We start from the raw sequence: 15,907 nt of genomic DNA, 5'->3' as shown, positions 1-15,907 counted from the left end.
AGGGAAGTACACAAATGCAGCACTGTAAATCTTACTGTTGATTTGAGCTTCAGTGATATAAAAAAACGACATGATCAATAGAGAAAACTCATTTTCTTTTTAGAATAACAAGAATTTTAATGAATCTGGATGGACCAAGCTGGCGGGAGAAGCTGTCACCCATTCCTGCTGTGCCTACTGCTGCACATGTGCGAGCCTGGCAGCATGTGGCCAAGACGCCCCCCAACCAAGGGGGAGATTCCTGCATCGCAGGTGGGGGAAGCCTACACATCCTTCTTTTCAAAGTTATCTTGAGCTGCGTATCTGTTTTCACAGGAAAGCAGAAGGATAAGGGCATGAACTGAGGCATCAGACCCAGGTTTAAGTTAAGACCCTGTTCGCCCTCTAACTAGAGTTGTAAAAAGTTGCTTCCCACATCCACTGTCTAGTGTGTATGAAAGGGGAGGATTAGAATAACTGTCTTGTGGCTTGTTCTCAGGAATAAATGGAGATTTGCATGCAAAATACTTAATAAAGGTTTAGTTAACATTATTTGTAGAAAGAAGTAGCGTGTAGTTTTTCCCTACACCTGTATGTGGCAGAGCTTAAAGTAGTAAGATTGGTGTGTTTGAAATAAAAGAACAAAGTAAAGCTCTGCAACATAAATATCTAGCAGGTATTTCTTTCTGCCTTATATCATTGTTGTTAACACGTCTACATTCCCGTTGTTAACATATCTACCTCATTGCTTTGTGCAGAGTGTTTAATAAATGGGACTTCACTCTTGCTTTCTGCTAAAAGCTGGTTGAGGCCCCCTTTCTCCTTCCTGCTTAGGGACTCCATGTGGGTCCCTGGTTGAGGTTTATCTTGTAGAGACCCTGAGATTCCTGAGTTGTGATGTGGCTCCCATTAGACCCTCATCCTCTTCATTGAATAGAAGGGCAATGCAGGGAACATCTCTAAGGCTTTAAGATTATTTAGCAGTTCTTAGAAAACCTTGGAGCTCTCTGGTTTTCTAGAGCTGGCTATCAGTGGAGTCTCGCACAAAGCATTTGCTCAGTTAAGGTTAGTTTATTAACAAAGAGCACGTCTAACTACACTGCAGATCTGTGTCAGCTAATCGCAAGAAGTATAATCAGCGCTCTCTCTCCAGATTTATGTGATTATTAGAATAGGTGCCAAAAGCTTAAATACAGTGGGAGAAGAAAAGCTTAAGGAAAGCTTTTCAGCAAATGGGCAGGGAAGAATCCCTGTGATACTCTATTTTAGGGCTTACAAACAGCAGGATGTATGGGGAGTGTCATTTGGCCCCATCGTGTGGTCTTTTGAAACACGAAACATTAGAAATACTCTGTGATTTGAAATAAAGGGCGAAAAGTTACTATTTTATGCCCTTGTGCTGGGGACAAATAAGATTATTGTTTAAATTCCAAGTTTATACTATAAGTTTTGGATATCAAGATGTTTAGATTGGAAGTTTAAAGGTATATTTGAAATTTTAATTTATGGATTCTAATTTTCTGTCAAGTTACTCCATTAGGTAGATTTCATTACATAGGTTTAAAACTTCAGGTTTTCGTACTTTATGTGTGGTAGAAAACTTTGGTTGCAAGTACAGAAAATCTACTGACTTAAACCATAAGGAATATCTTGGCTCGTGTAACTGAAGGTTCATCAGGGCTCCAGTCCTGACTGAAAATAATAGAACCTTAGCAGTTGTAGGCTTCATGGGTACAGGTCTGTGAATGTCCAAAGGGAGAGAGACACCACTGCTTTGGGTGGCATTAATTTAAAAGTGAGAAACTATGTTACCCTGAAAGCCCTAGCTTTTTTATCTGTGCTGTTACTTTCTTGACTCCTGTTCTGTTGGTACCTGTTTAATGGGTCACGTACCCGTTCCTGAGCCGTCCCTATGACAAGGACATGCCGTGTCCTGATTGGCTGAGGCCTGTGTTCCTGATGGGTGGGGTCAGCTTCTCCTGAACCCGAGTAGGAGGGGGGTGATAGTTGAGTGGACATAAAGGCACCATTAGGAAGGGGAGATGAACCCTAAGCAGAGTTGGCCGTGGTCACTGCAGGAGAGCAAGGCAGGAAATGGTAATAGTTGGGACTCTTTCACTGCAGATAACGGAAAATCCAGCCTTTTATGGCATAAGTGAAAATGGTGGTCTCTTGGCTCCTATCATGGAAATGTCCACAGGTGGAGTAGCTGCATGGATGGCTGGATTCAGGACTCAGAGGTTCTTCTTTAGCTCTCCGTCTTGGCCTCTTTCTTGCTTTTTTTGACCCCATCTTAGAAACACAGTCTCCCCTTGTAATCACCAGATGGCAGGGTAGCTCCTCTTCTCCTCATATTCCAGGAGAAAGAGCAAGCGATACCAGGAGCGGCCACAAAAATCTGGTTGTAGCTTATTGGCTCTCATAGGCCCGCCCCTGACGAGTTAGATTGCTGTGGCCAAGGAAGTATAATGTGCTGATGGCAACACAGAGATTACTCCAAAGAGTTGGGCTAGGGTAGGGCTCGCTTTACCTAAACTGCAGGATGGAGAACAAGGGAGGTGTGGTGTGGTTTTTCCAAGGAGATGGGGTACTGGACAGACGTCCATCTCAGCCGTGAACAGGTTTGTTTGTGCATTTTTTGTGAAATAGTTACTAAACCAAACACTGTATATGTTTGTATCTCCAGTAGAGAAGACATACCAATATGGGTAAGGTGATGTAATTACTTAGGTTTTATTTTCCAATTTGAAAAAAACATTGTCGTAATTGTATAATTTTTACTTACAGCCAGTTTGTCTTTTTAATTTGTATACAAAGTTTCATTCCACTTTGACTTCAGCTCTGCATAGTGTGTGGTCAGGTTAATTTGCAAGAGAATATCTGCTTACATATGTACTGAAGATGTTGTGGAGGTGCTTATGTGAATCCTTCTTTTCTTTTCCCCCTTGGGGGGTGTCCCATAGATGAAAAAATGTTTAAAACCCTTAAAGAAGAAGGAAATCAATGTGTAAAGGACAAAAACTATAAAGATGCCCTTAGTAAATACAGTGAATGCTTAAAGATTAACAACAAGGAATGTGCCATTTATACAAACAGGCAAGTTCTTTGTAACTTTATATATTTCTTACATTAATTTTTTTGGTTAAAAAATACAAATTAATTGCCAAAGTGTTTTTTTTTCCCATCATTTTGAGAATTTATATAGCATATTGTCCTAAGTGAGTGTTTTTCAGAGAGACTGACAGCATGCGGTGTGCGGGCTGGGGGGCATTGGCAGCCGCTCAGTTGGGCCTGAAACCGTCTCTCCCTTTGGTGTCAGTGCAGACAGCTTGCTGCCCAGCTGTCCTCTCCTCCCTCCACCGGCCTTCCTTTCCCTGCCCTTCTCCGGGTTCTGAGGTGTAGATCCCTTTTTCACTCTGCATGCTCTCTGAGCCAATCTATCTTCTCCCCAGTCCCACTACCACCTTTCCGTGGGAACCCCTGCCCCCCTCCACCTCCCCTTGGGCTCCAGACCTGAGCAGTCCACTCCTGTCTGCACTCCTGACCGACGCCTCCCTCACCCGGGCTGTCCACGAGCTCAGATGTCCTCTTCCCAAATTCCTCTCTGGTGGGAGCCTTTCTCTCCGCCCTCACCATTGCCGCTGTCCTGGGCCACCACGTCTCCTCCTACATGTTTCCAGCACCCTCCGTAGCACCCTGCATGTCGTCTTCCCTCCGTCTCGTTCTCCAAGCTGCAGCTGGAGCCATCGTTCTAAAGCCCGGTAAACAGATTAGCCCCTGTTTGAGAACCCATCGGTGGACCTCCATGAAGCTCAGGAGGAAGCTCAGCCTTCTTTCCATGATTTATGGGACCCTTCACCATCTGGCCTGGCCTCCCTTCTACCTCACCCCTGCACCCAGCCATATGGCACTTTCCTTAGCCCATCAAGAGCACTGCGTGCGCATGCGCACGCACTCTCTCACGCGCTCTCTCTCTCTCTCTCTCTCACTGTGAGACTCTGCTGTTGCTGGGCCCTTGGCCACCACTCTCCCGTCCTACTTCTGAATTCTCAGCCCAGTGCCTTGGCACTGAATAATTCTCACCTCATACTCTGGAATTCAGTTTGAATGTAACTTCTTCTGGGAGTTGTTCGCTGACGACTCCTGCCCTTGCCTCAGCCCCACCAGATCCAGTGAGATTCTCAGCTGTGCGCTCCCAGAGCATCTTGTTCAGATATTAGTGTGTTTGCAGGATTTACTTGTTTCTCTCTTCCACTAGACTGTAGCCTCCTTGAGGGTCCCGGACCGTATTTTGTTGGCAGTTCTATCCCCAGTGCCGTAATTACATGTACTGCATGAAAATGCCACGGTCGGAGTCAAATGTTAGGGTTCCGTGAGACAGCTGTGGTGTTGAAACTGAGCTGTGTTCTGATTTTTATGAGCTGTCTGAATTCCCAGATATGTTGTTTTTGCTGTTCATAACGCATCATTACTTTCATAATTACGTTCTGCCAGAGCTCTCTGTTACTTGAAACTGTGCCAGTTTGAAGAGGCAAAGCAGGACTGTGATCGGGCACTTCAGATCGATGATGGGAACGTGAAAGCGTGCTATAGACGAGCTCTGGCTCATAAAGGACTCAAGGTGAGGAAAGCTTCATTTTCATCTGTAAATTGCAGCTCTGAAAATAGCATGTGGATTTTATGAACATAAATCCTGGATTTAATCCTGGTTCTGTGCTAATCAGGCTTAAAACCTTGGAATAGACTTCAGATTTCCCCTACCATTAATGTGGAACTAGGTAATTTCTAAGATTTCCTTCCAGCTCAAAAATTAGGATTTATTTCCTGATTTTCTAAGGAATTTTTTTAGTTATCATAGATCTACTTGAAGGGATAGGAAGATTGAATCACTGAAGGCAACCAGCGGTGTCACTGGTTCTTTCACCAAAGGTTTGGGGTTGTCTGTGGGGGTGGGAGGAAGGCGTTGGAAGGGAAGATTGATTGACCCAGTGGAAGTTGGTAGAGACAAAGCGGAGATTGGGAGGCTCATGGTGATTTGGGCCTTCAACTGGCTGGTCATCAGTGTGACTGTAGAGTGATGTCCTTCTCTAAGAGAACCACATCCTTATTTCCAGAGGAAGTATTGTATAATTACACTTTTACTGAGGCTGATTCTTCTGTGTGGAACTATTTGAATGAATGTTCATGTTTGTAGAAATTGACATCACAAGGAAAAATTAGAACATAGGGGGCTCTGGCATTTCTTGAAATTATGGTATTTCTTTAAAACCAATTTTTTTAGGGTCTAATACAGTGCAGTTCACATGTTGTAAGCCTATCAGAGATTTTTTTAAACTGAGGTTAATTGACGTGTAGCATGGTATTTGTTTGGGTATACAGAGTAGTGATCGATTTGCAAAATGCTCACCACAGTAAGTCTGGTTAGTAGCTCACCCGCACACATCATTACCATTGTTTTTTCTTGTAATGAGTACTTTTAAAGTTCTTCTGTTGTAGCAACTTTCATTTACAGTACTGTTGTTATTAACTGTTGTTAACTGTTGTCACTGTGCAGTACATTATTGTGTGTCCCATGACTTATATTTTAACAGGAGGTTTGTACCTTCGGACCCATTTCACCCACTCCGCAACCCCTGCCTTGCCTCTGACAATGACCAGTTTGTTCTTTGTATCTGTGAATTCAGTTTTGTTTTTGTTTTCTGTTTTTTCCCTATATTTCTTGTACAAGTGAAGTCATACGGTAATTGCCTTTCTCTGTTTGACTTATTTCACTTAGCATATGCCCTCAGGATCCATCCTTGTTGTTGCAAATGGTAGGATTTCCTTTTGTTTAACTGAATAATCCTCCATTGTGTAGGTACACTGCATTTTCTTTATCCGTTCATTTATTGATGGGCACTTAGGTGGTTTCCACGTCTTGGCTGTTATAAATATTGCTGCAGTGACCATGGGAGTGCTGGGATCTTTTTGATTTAGTATTTTCGTTTCCTTCAGATAAATACCCCGAGCTGGGATTGCTGGATCAGATTGTAGTTCTATTTTTCGTTTTTTGAGGAGCCTCCATGCTGTTTTCTGTAATAACCACACCAGCATACATTCCCACCAGTGCACAAGGGTTCCCCTTTCTCCACATCCTCAGTAATACCCGTTGTTTCTTTTTTCTTGAGTTTAGCCATTCTGACAGGTGTGAGGTGATACCTCATTGTGGCTTTGATTTGCAGTTCCCTGATGGTCAGTGATGTTGAGCATCTTTTCATGTACGTGTTGCCCATCTGTGTGTCATCTTTGAAGAAATAGCTGTTCGGTTCCTCTGCTCTTTTACTAACCGGATTCTTTTTTTGATACTGAGTTGTAGGAGTTGTTTGTGTATTTTGGATATTAACCACTTATCAGATTTGTGATTTGCAAATATTTTCTCCTACTTGGTAGTTTTTTCATTTTATTGATGGTTTCCTTTGCTGTGCAGAAACTTTTTAGTTTGGTGTGTCCGACTTGTTGATTTTGTTACTTTTGCTTTTGGTGTCAAATCCAAAACCCAAGACCAGTGTCAAGGAGATTTATTGCCTATGTTTTCTTCTAGGACTTTTATGGTTTTAAGTCTTATGTTCAGATTTAACCCATTTTGTGTTGCTGTTTCTGTACAGTATAAGAGAGTGGTCCAGTTTTCCCAACACCACTTACTGAAGACTGTCCTTTCCTCAGTGAGAATTCTTGATCCCTTTGTCATAAATTAATTGACCACATATGCATGGGTTTATTTCTGGGCTCTCTATTCTGTTTTATTGATCTCTGTGTTTGTTTTTATGCCGGTACTATACTGTTTAGATTACTATAGTTTTGTAATATAGCTTGAAACCAGGAATTGTGATGCCTCTAGCTTTGTTCCTTTTCAAGATTGCTTGGCTATTTGGGGTGTTGCCAGGTTCGTATAAGTTTTAGGATTGTTTGTTTTATTTCTGTGAAAACGGCCATTGGAATTTTGAATAGGGATTGCATTGAATCTGTAGATGCTTCATGTAGTATAAACATTTTAACAGTATTAATTTTTCCACCCATGAGCATGAACAGTCTTCCCATTAATTTCTGTCATCTTTGGTTTCTTTTATCAGTGTCTTACAGTTTTCACTATATATAGTATGTAGAAATCTTTTGCCTTTTTGGTTAAATTTATTCTGAGATATTTTATTCTTTCTGATGCAGTTTTAAGTAGAATTTTAATTTAGTTTTTGATTTTTGAATAATGTATATGTCCCCATGTAGCCACCACTCCAATCAAGGTAAATAACATTCACATCTTTCCAGAAACTTCCCTGTGCCCATTTTCCTTTATTTCCCTCCTTCCACACCCACCCCCCGGTAGCCATTCATCTAGTTTCTATCACTGTAGATTAGTTTTGCTTCTTTTTGACAGTAACCGTATAATCGTATAGAATGTACTGTATTTTTTGGCTTTTTTTTTTTTTTAACTCAGCATAGCATTTGCGTTATCTGTATTCTGTATCAGGAATTGTTTCTTTTTATTACTGAGTTTTATTACCAAATATACCACATTTTTTTTTACACATATTTACCAGTTAATTACTTTTAGATGTTTCCATTCTGGGGCTGTTAAGAATAAAGGTGCTGTGATTATTCCTGCCCACATTTTTTACAAAGTTGTACATGAACTGGTACAGCAAGAGGCCAGGTGCAAGTGGGAATGGGGATGGGGCGAGATGGTCAGATCATGAAGGGCCTGGGAGGCCTCGCTGTGGTGGACAGTCTTGATGCTGAAGGTAGTGGGAACCCTGAGGGCCGGTGGGGGGGGCATAAAGAGTCAGATTGGGCCACAGCGCCAAAGCTGGATCACTGGGGGCCCAGCATGGAGTAGGGAGGTTGGTTAGAAGCGGCCAAGGTAAGAAGCAGCTGCCTGAAGGAAGGTAACAAATAGCCAAGAGAAGAGAGAAGAGTATTAGTTTGCCTGGAACTTCCATAACAAAAAGTACCACACACATCGTGGCTTAAACGACAGAAATGTGTTTTCTTACGGTTCTTAGAGTTCTTAATTTTAAGATTAAGTTGTCAGCCGGGATGGCTCTTTCTGAGGGCTGTGAGGGAAGGATGCATCCTAGGCCCCTGTCCTTGGCTTGTGGATGGCTGTCTCCTCCCCGGGTCTTCACTTTGTCGTCTCTCTGTACACATCTGTCTGCCAGTTTCCTCTTCTAGTAAGGACACTAGTCCTGCTGGATTAGGGTCCACCCTGACGACCTGATGGTAACTTGATTACTTCTTCAAAGAACCTGTCTCCAAATGTGGTACATTCTGAAGTGCTGTGGGTGAAGCCTCCCGGCAGAGGAATTTTCAGGGGGACACAGGTTAGCCCGTAGCAGAAAGTGAGGGGCTAAATCAAAGGTGTTTGAAGGTAAACACCTGAGAGTAACATGTCCCGGGGAAGGAGCAAAGTGGGTACCTCCCTGCTTCCTGGCTTGGGGATTGAGTGGTGTAGTGCAATAATGGGGGTGTTGAGGAGGAGGGAGAGGGATAGTTCAGTTTAACCTTACTGAGTTTGAGAGAATGCTTTCAGTTCCATGCCCATCACTGACAGGGAAATATCTAAAAATATCTTCTGTAAAAACCTGGGTTTTGCTGGGAGAGGACAGCCCTGTTTCTGTGTAATATAGCCGATGAGTCCAAGCTGTGCACATCCAGGGCCCAGGCTTTTCTGTTTTCTAGATCCTAGATCCACTGAGGTGGTGGTCCAGCTGTCCTTGCGCTGCTGCCCACCTCCCCTTCCCCCCGCCCGGCGTGTTCTCAGGGATGTTGTAAAGGACACAGATCCAGAGCCGAGTGAACATGCGTAATTGGGTTCTGAGCACGGGAGCCTCCGTCCGCGCGGGGCTGGCCGAGCCACCTTCCCTGCGCGTGGGGGCCTTTACTGTCCAGCCAGCAGCCCCCTGGCTCCCCTTGTGACCTGACCTCTGTGTCCCCCCCCCCGCCCCGCCTTCTCTTAGCAACACGCTCCTTCCTAAACCTCAGGTAAAGGTTTCTTCGCTGGTGTGTGGCACCCTGAAGTAAGAGAGGCTGCTTCAAAATTCCTCCTCTTTTTCGGAGTTGTGTGGATTCGAGCCCATGAGGGTAGATATGCGCGGCGACTCGTGGGTGTGTCCAGACTGAAAGCAGGTTTCCCTCATACTGGCTGCCTGGTTCTTGGAACGTTTCCCTGAAGTAAAGGCAGAAGGCGTACCTAATGAAACACCTTCTATACTTCTTTGGCATGAATTCTAGAAATTGTATTGTGCAGAAAGATAATCCCAAATTGGAGTAATCCTATCCCACTAGGTTCTGAGGCCGGCAGTTGGTTTTTCTGGTTTAGGTTCTTGTAGCTTCATTTATATATCCTGTCATTGAAGTTATGTGCCGAGCAAATATAATTTCAGGATCCTCAAAGGCGACAGATGCCTATAAAATGCATCAGGACTCACGGCCGGATCCGCTTCGTGTGTCTGTAGCGAGGAGCTGGCGCAGAGGCTCCGGGTGCCCCGCCGCTAGTTCCCAGCCCAGCGCCCGCTTTCTTAGATCTTTCTAGATGACTTTAACTGTGTGCAGCTTTGAAAAGCGTAGGGCTTTCACTTAAAATCTGTTTTTTCTTCCAAATTTTTGTTTCAGTTCCAGTTACCATACAGTGCACTAGTCGTTTCGGGTAGAGAATTCGGTGACTCAGCACTCATCCCAACCAGCGCCGGCCTCAGCCCCCGGCACCTGTTCAGCTCCCCTCCCCCTGCCCCGCCTCCCCTCCCCCACCTCCCCTCCCGGATGGAGCAGTTCTCTGTAGTTAAGTCTGTTTCTTGGTTCGCCCCTTCTTTTTCCCTGTGTTCATTTGTTTTGTTTCATAAGCTTCACATGTGAGTCAAGTCCAGTGGTATTTGTCTGAGACTTTCTTTCTCCAGTGCCGCTCCTGTGCTAGACTGTGGCTCGTGGAGGTGAAGAGCCCGTGGTGTCGCCTTAGGGAATTTGCACCCATTAACTGGGCTGTGCTGTAAGGCCCAGACTAGCAGACGGTAATGGAATTGTTACTACAGTTGAAGTACACCTGTTAATAGTGTATATTAACATAAACATGTGGGATTATACTTTTCTTCTTTAAGGCCTAATGAGGTAATTAGCGACTTCAACTTTTCCTTCTTTTTGCCAGAGTCACACTCTGCTCTTCCCTCTGCCGCATGGCTGTGTCTCTGCAGGGCTTGTGTTCCCTGACAAGTGTATCAAAAGGAGACTCCTTCCCCCTCATTACGATCCATGGAAAACCTTGGCTTTCTTAACTGCATTAGTGGTAGTCCATACTCATTTGTTTTAAAAAATTGTTTCCCTTTCTAAGAAGCTTCCACAGGGGCCGTAGCTGCCTGACCATTCTTGGAATCTGGCAGAGGGACTCCTCACTCTTCTCTCTCGTTCTCTCTTTACATTTACTTGCCCCTGTTGTAACTCTTAGCAAAGTGTCCTTTCATGTTTTCTTAAGTCTCCTCCAGACAGATCGCTCTTTTGGCACAGATTTTTCTTAAATACAAAACAAAAATGTGAGTAAGTTGAAGTCCCCTGTGATGTGGGACTTCTTCCATTTCCAAGGCCATAGCGTACAAATCTGTTTTCAGGCTTCTCACTGGGATTCCACAGCTGTGTTCTCATTCGCTTGGTGGGCATTGCTGCCGTGATCGTCTCAAGGATTCTCTGTGCCTCGGTTTCCTTAGCTTTAAAATGGGGATAGCAGTTAGTATATATAGGGCTATTGGAGGTAAACTAATACTAAGTGCAGGGAATGGTAAGAGTTAATAGTTACTATGACCTCAGCTTGCCCTGCTGCCCCCTTTCTTGCCTTCCAGTATGGTTCCCAGGATGAACACTTCAGCTGGAAATACAGTGTCATTTGTTTTTCTGTAGTCGGTTCCAGCTACACTGTTGTGGCACAGAGGTATGTGGTTTGTGACTAAAAGAATGTAATGGACTATGGTTTGCAAATAATTTACCTTTTTTACTGAATGAGAGCAGATCTACATTTATCTGTTTAAACAGGTCATTTTTGCTCTCGTGTCCTGCTGGGTGGAGGGGGGAGGGATGCGGCCTGACAGCGAGCGCCCCAGGAACGCCCCATAAGCACTCGCCTGTCTTACCCGTGCCTCGGCCTCCAGTGCGTGCTCTTAATCTGTGGGTCGTAAATACTTAGGGAGGTTACACATCACTGAATTCTTTGTCTCCTTACAGAATTAATTTTGGTTTCATCAAAACACTGGTCCTAGTCTGTAATTCTAGAATGGCCTCTCACATCAGACAGTGATTTTGTGGTATCTGTCTCTACTACCAGATTCTTTGCTATGTTTTGTTAAGCTTAGATTTCCTTTTCTTTTCCGTCAGCCTTCCCAATGTATTGTCTGACTCTCTGGAAGAACAAATGTTGCTGCCAGCTGCTGGAACGGCACACAACTTTGAAGGGTTTGACGGTGCAGAGTATTATGTGACAAGTGACATCTGGGCCTTGTGAAAACCAGAGTAGATAAGCTTTTGTTATCTTTTTTTTTTAAAGATTTTATTTATTTGACAGATCACAAGTAGGCAGAGAGGCTGAGCAGAGAGCCCGATGCGAGGCTCGATCCCAGGACCCTGAGACCATGACCCGAGCCGAAAGCAGAGGCTTTAACCCACTGAGCCGCCCAGGCGCCCCAGCTTTTGTTATCCTTAAAGATGAGAAAACTGAAACTCAAAGATTAAGTAGGATTTTGTTCCAGTTTTTTAATTAGTAGTTGCTAACCTGAGGATCTTCATTCTTGACATTCACTCACTCAGCAGACAACACATGCCTATTGTACACCAAGGACTGTGAAGGTTGTGGTGACCCCCAAATTGAACTTGAGTCTTCCAGCTCCAGATTCTGTGCTCGCTCTTCTCTGAAGGATGTTCTGTGTTATGGGTGTTAATATTTTAGTTCAAGACTGCTGTGTGGGCCTGACGTTATCATCAGGGTACTAAAGGGAACCCCTGCACACGTTCTGTGCTACTCAGCTTAATCATTCTCACTCCCACTTGAGCTCATCTGTGCTCCATAATGAAAATTATTTTCTCTGCCTTCCTCCTTTCAGGATTATCAGAAAAGTTTAAACGACCTCAATAAAGTTCTTCTACTAGATTCAAGTATTGTTGAGGCAAAGATGGAACTGGAAGAAGTAACCAGATTCCTTAACATTAAGGACAATACAACATCATTCAACAAAGAAAAGGAGAGAAGGAAAATTGAGATTCAAGAGGTATTTGATCATCTTTGAAAGTACTCTTCGGGGGATTTTATATTGGATTCTAAAGTCAGATTCCTAGGAGTTCAACAAAAATGTCTTCAGTTTTGTTTTTATTCTAATCTCCAATGAAGAAATTTTAACCAGTTATAGAGACAGAATTTTCTGTTGCCATAATTAGCCGTTGTATTTCCCAGATTGGGTCAACGGAGGGTATTGGGCTTCTGCATTACTGCACTTCCTCCTTTCTCTGCCTGCCCCCCTACTCTGGCCTACAGTTTGCATGGTTTTCCACCCGGATTGCTTTGGGGGCCTGTAGCCATTGAACTTTGCTTCAGGGTAGACCTGGAGAATCCTAATAGGACTGATGAAAATTTCAGTGGCCTTGCCATACCCTATAGGGATTTTTAGATTGATTTAGGCATTGTTAGCACTCGGAAACAAGACTGGCCTCATCAGAGGTCTTGGACAGTCACTCCTGAATCAAACTCAGTTTCTTGTGCTCTAGCTTTTTGCTTTGGCTTTGTTGAAGAATGTCAGCTCATGGGGCATCTGGGTGACTCAGTGGGTTAAGTGTCTGCCTCTTGATTTTGGCTCAGGTCATGATCTCAGGGTTGTGAGATCAAGCTCTGTGACAGCCTCTGAGCCCATCGTGGAGCTTGCTTAGGATTCTCTGTCCCTCTGCTCCTCTCCTCCCCGCCATGTATGTGTGCATGCGTACACTCCACCCAAAAAAAGTCAGTTCCTGAATTCTTGTGTACTCATGAATGCTGATATCATCCCATTTACCACCTTATATTTCCATTATAGAGCAAAAGCTAAAAAGTGAGAGAAACCAGAAATATTTTCCCTCTAAGGAGGAAAGAAAAAAGTCTTAAGTTCATGTCTCTGTTAAATGTAAGAAAATAAGTAAGTGTAAAATTTATCATGAAAAAGATAAAGTTGTTATGGGTCTTCTTTCATGGAAAACTATAAAAAATTTTTTAAAATACTTTCATGAATGGATATTTAAAACTTTTTTCTAAAATGAGATTTTACTATTATAAATTATACACTTTTCACTTAGAATTTGACTAAAGTATAGCTTACTAGTGTTTTCCAGCTCCTTCCCATTTTAATAAATGTATCTTGGGATGTGTGCAGTGGCTATTACGTCACGGTTTCATTTTTTCCCTCATGAAGGTGAGCGAAGGCCAGGAAGAGGAGCCTGGAAGGACCTTGGAGGAGCTCTCCACTGACTGCCCTGTCTCTGAGAACGGGGACACAACCAATGGGCCACCAGAATTGTATGAAAAACTACCCATCACCAAGCCCAACAATGCCTATGAGTTTGGTCAGGTTATAAACGCTATCAGTATACGAAACGATAAAGAAGCCTGTGCACACCTTTTAACCATCACTGAACCGAAAGATTTGCCAGTGTTGTTGAGTAACAAACTTGAAGGGGATACATTCCTCCTCCTTATTCAGTCTCTGAAAAATAATCTTATTGGTAAAGATCCCTCATTAGTGTATCAGCATCTTTTATATCTGAGTAAAGCAGAGAGGTTCAAGGTAAGTGCAAAATAACTTAATAAATGATTTTCTTCCAGGGTTTCTGTAACTCAAAAATGTTCATTTTTTCCTTAATTAAGCTAATAAGTTTTTCTCTTTCTTCCAGATGATGTTGACACTAATTAGCAAGGGCCAAAAGGAGCAAATTGAACAGCTCTTTGATGACCTCTCAGACACACCTAACAAGCATTTCACTTTAGAAGATGTACAGGCCCTAAAAAGGAACTATGAGCTTTAAGTCAAGACTATTGTTAGATTTCTTCCATGCTTATATGTGTTCCAGTAATGCTAGTGGGATGGTATTGTAATAGAGTTGCATGGATGAAACCTGGTTTAGAAAAGATCCTTTGATCTGGAGTATAAAGTATTTTACTTATTTTTATACATAGAACATGTATATTCTACAATATGCTTTTTATCAGTTGTAAATATTTTCTTACGTACCAAGAGCTAACATCTTTATATTTAATAATTATATTTGGAACTTGTTTAAAGTACATTTTAATTTATAGTACACATTTTCTTTTAATTACTCACTTGTTGAAAATTTGATTTGAATTACATTTCTTTGGACTATGAAGGATTCCTCTAAAGTGTGATAGAAATGTATTTCTTTAAAAATCATTAACAGTGATTATTATATTACCTTTATTTCCTGCTATGATATACATATATAAATCCCTTTTGTACTAGTTGTGTATTACAGTAAGCTAGAGTGAAATGCAACACTTAAGTCTTATAATAAATGATTAATAGTGATTATTAATTTAAGAGCTTTAAGAGGAACTTATTTTTTTCTTAACATGGAAACATTCAGAACAAAAATTGGCAAAAATTTCTACTTTTTACTAGATTTTAAATTAAATATATTGCTTATGTAAATAATAACAAAACCACTACTGTATAAAAGCAGACTAAGCCTGCCTTTTGTCACCTCCACATTTTCCCGCAAGTTTAAATGTCCCTTTTCCTCCTCCTTTAAGCATGACCATATTTATTCCCTTGAAGTGAAGAGATCTTATCATATTGAAAATTCCTTTGTTAACTTGGTCAAAGTAAAGGCATTTCTTAAAACATTCAGGTCTGTATCAGTGTACTGTCATTTATTCCTGTAGTTGTTAGAGTCAATTCTCTTTTCATATTCATTATCAGATCTTTCAGAATTACAGAATTTTTAAGAATCATTGTGGGTAAATGATAATTTTCAAGCTCTGACATTTCTCTTTTTAACTGTTCTTTGTTCATTAATGAAAATCTGTGACTCTAGTCTTCAGGCAAAGCAAAGTTTTAGTAAACTTCAGAGATCTTAAAAGAAAACCTTCTCTTTTGTCCACAGTTACATACCTAGCTGCACAAGCCATCTGGCAGTGGCAGACCTCTCCTTGAGAGGAGGTGCAAAGCAGTGAGTGCCTGTTGTGTGGGTCATGGCGGGAGAAATCCATTTGTCTCCAGCAGCGGCCGGGGTACTGCAGTGGGACCTCCATGACTGTGAGGGGAAGGGAAGTGAAGGGAAGGAAGCAGATAAGAATATCAAAGGGCATTAAAAGAATGCAGTTGTTGCGAACTGCTTCAAGACTTCAGCAGGAAGTCTGCCCATATACCTCTGGAAGTATCCCACTCAAGGATCTCCCAACCACATTGCCCCACTGGGTCCACAGGCACCCCCACAGCCCCAAGTGCTAAACTCACAGCAGCTCCCACTATGGGGCTGGGTGCCCATGCGTGCTCCTGATGGGGCAGTGGGAACAGGTCTGGTGATCAGAGTGTTCTCAGAAAAACGGACCGGGGTCTGTGGGCAAGGGAGGAATCACCAACTGGAGCCTTGGAGCTATAGCACCACCTTCCGGAAAACAGGTGTTGAGCAGCCAGCCTGGTGAGTTCTAAGAAAAGATAAAGTTTTAAGAATTCTGCCACTAGAGGGAGCAAGAAGAGTGGAGTGGCTGAAAAGTCAAGGTAGCAGGGCCAGGGAGCAGCACTCCCGCCAGAAGGTAATCAGTAAAGGCTCGGGAGCCGTCTGCTACTTGAAATGGGAAAACAGCAATGCAAAACCACAAACACGAAAATCAAAACTTTGACCCCAAAAGATCTCAATAATTCAACAATTCAGCTTAAAGACA

General features: G+C 42.7%; 1 protein-coding gene across 1 annotated transcript in view; it reads left to right on the top strand.

Annotated features, from left to right (window-relative positions):
* Nucleotides 1-14,672, top strand: part of SPAG1 (sperm associated antigen 1) — a 69,284-nt gene extending 54,612 nt beyond the window's left edge. Inside the window, exons 14-19 of the mRNA XM_032858587.1 lie at nucleotides 104-252; nucleotides 2,943-3,075; nucleotides 4,474-4,600; nucleotides 12,087-12,251; nucleotides 13,419-13,790; nucleotides 13,897-14,672. Of these exons, the coding sequence (XP_032714478.1) occupies nucleotides 104-252; nucleotides 2,943-3,075; nucleotides 4,474-4,600; nucleotides 12,087-12,251; nucleotides 13,419-13,790; nucleotides 13,897-14,028 (1,078 nt within the window). The 3' untranslated portion in view covers nucleotides 14,029-14,672. The remainder of the gene's footprint in view (nucleotides 1-103; nucleotides 253-2,942; nucleotides 3,076-4,473; nucleotides 4,601-12,086; nucleotides 12,252-13,418; nucleotides 13,791-13,896) is intronic.
* Nucleotides 14,673-15,907: the final 1,235 nt, after the last annotated feature.

This window comes from Lontra canadensis, unplaced genomic scaffold (assembly GCF_010015895.1).
Source record: "Lontra canadensis isolate GAN:19392208 unplaced genomic scaffold, GSC_riverotter_1.0 scaffold15, whole genome shotgun sequence".
NCBI classification, from domain to species: Eukaryota; Metazoa; Chordata; class Mammalia; order Carnivora; family Mustelidae; genus Lontra; species Lontra canadensis.
The sequence above is the reverse complement of the archived record's forward strand: the minus strand, read 5'-3'. Positions and strand labels throughout refer to the sequence as shown.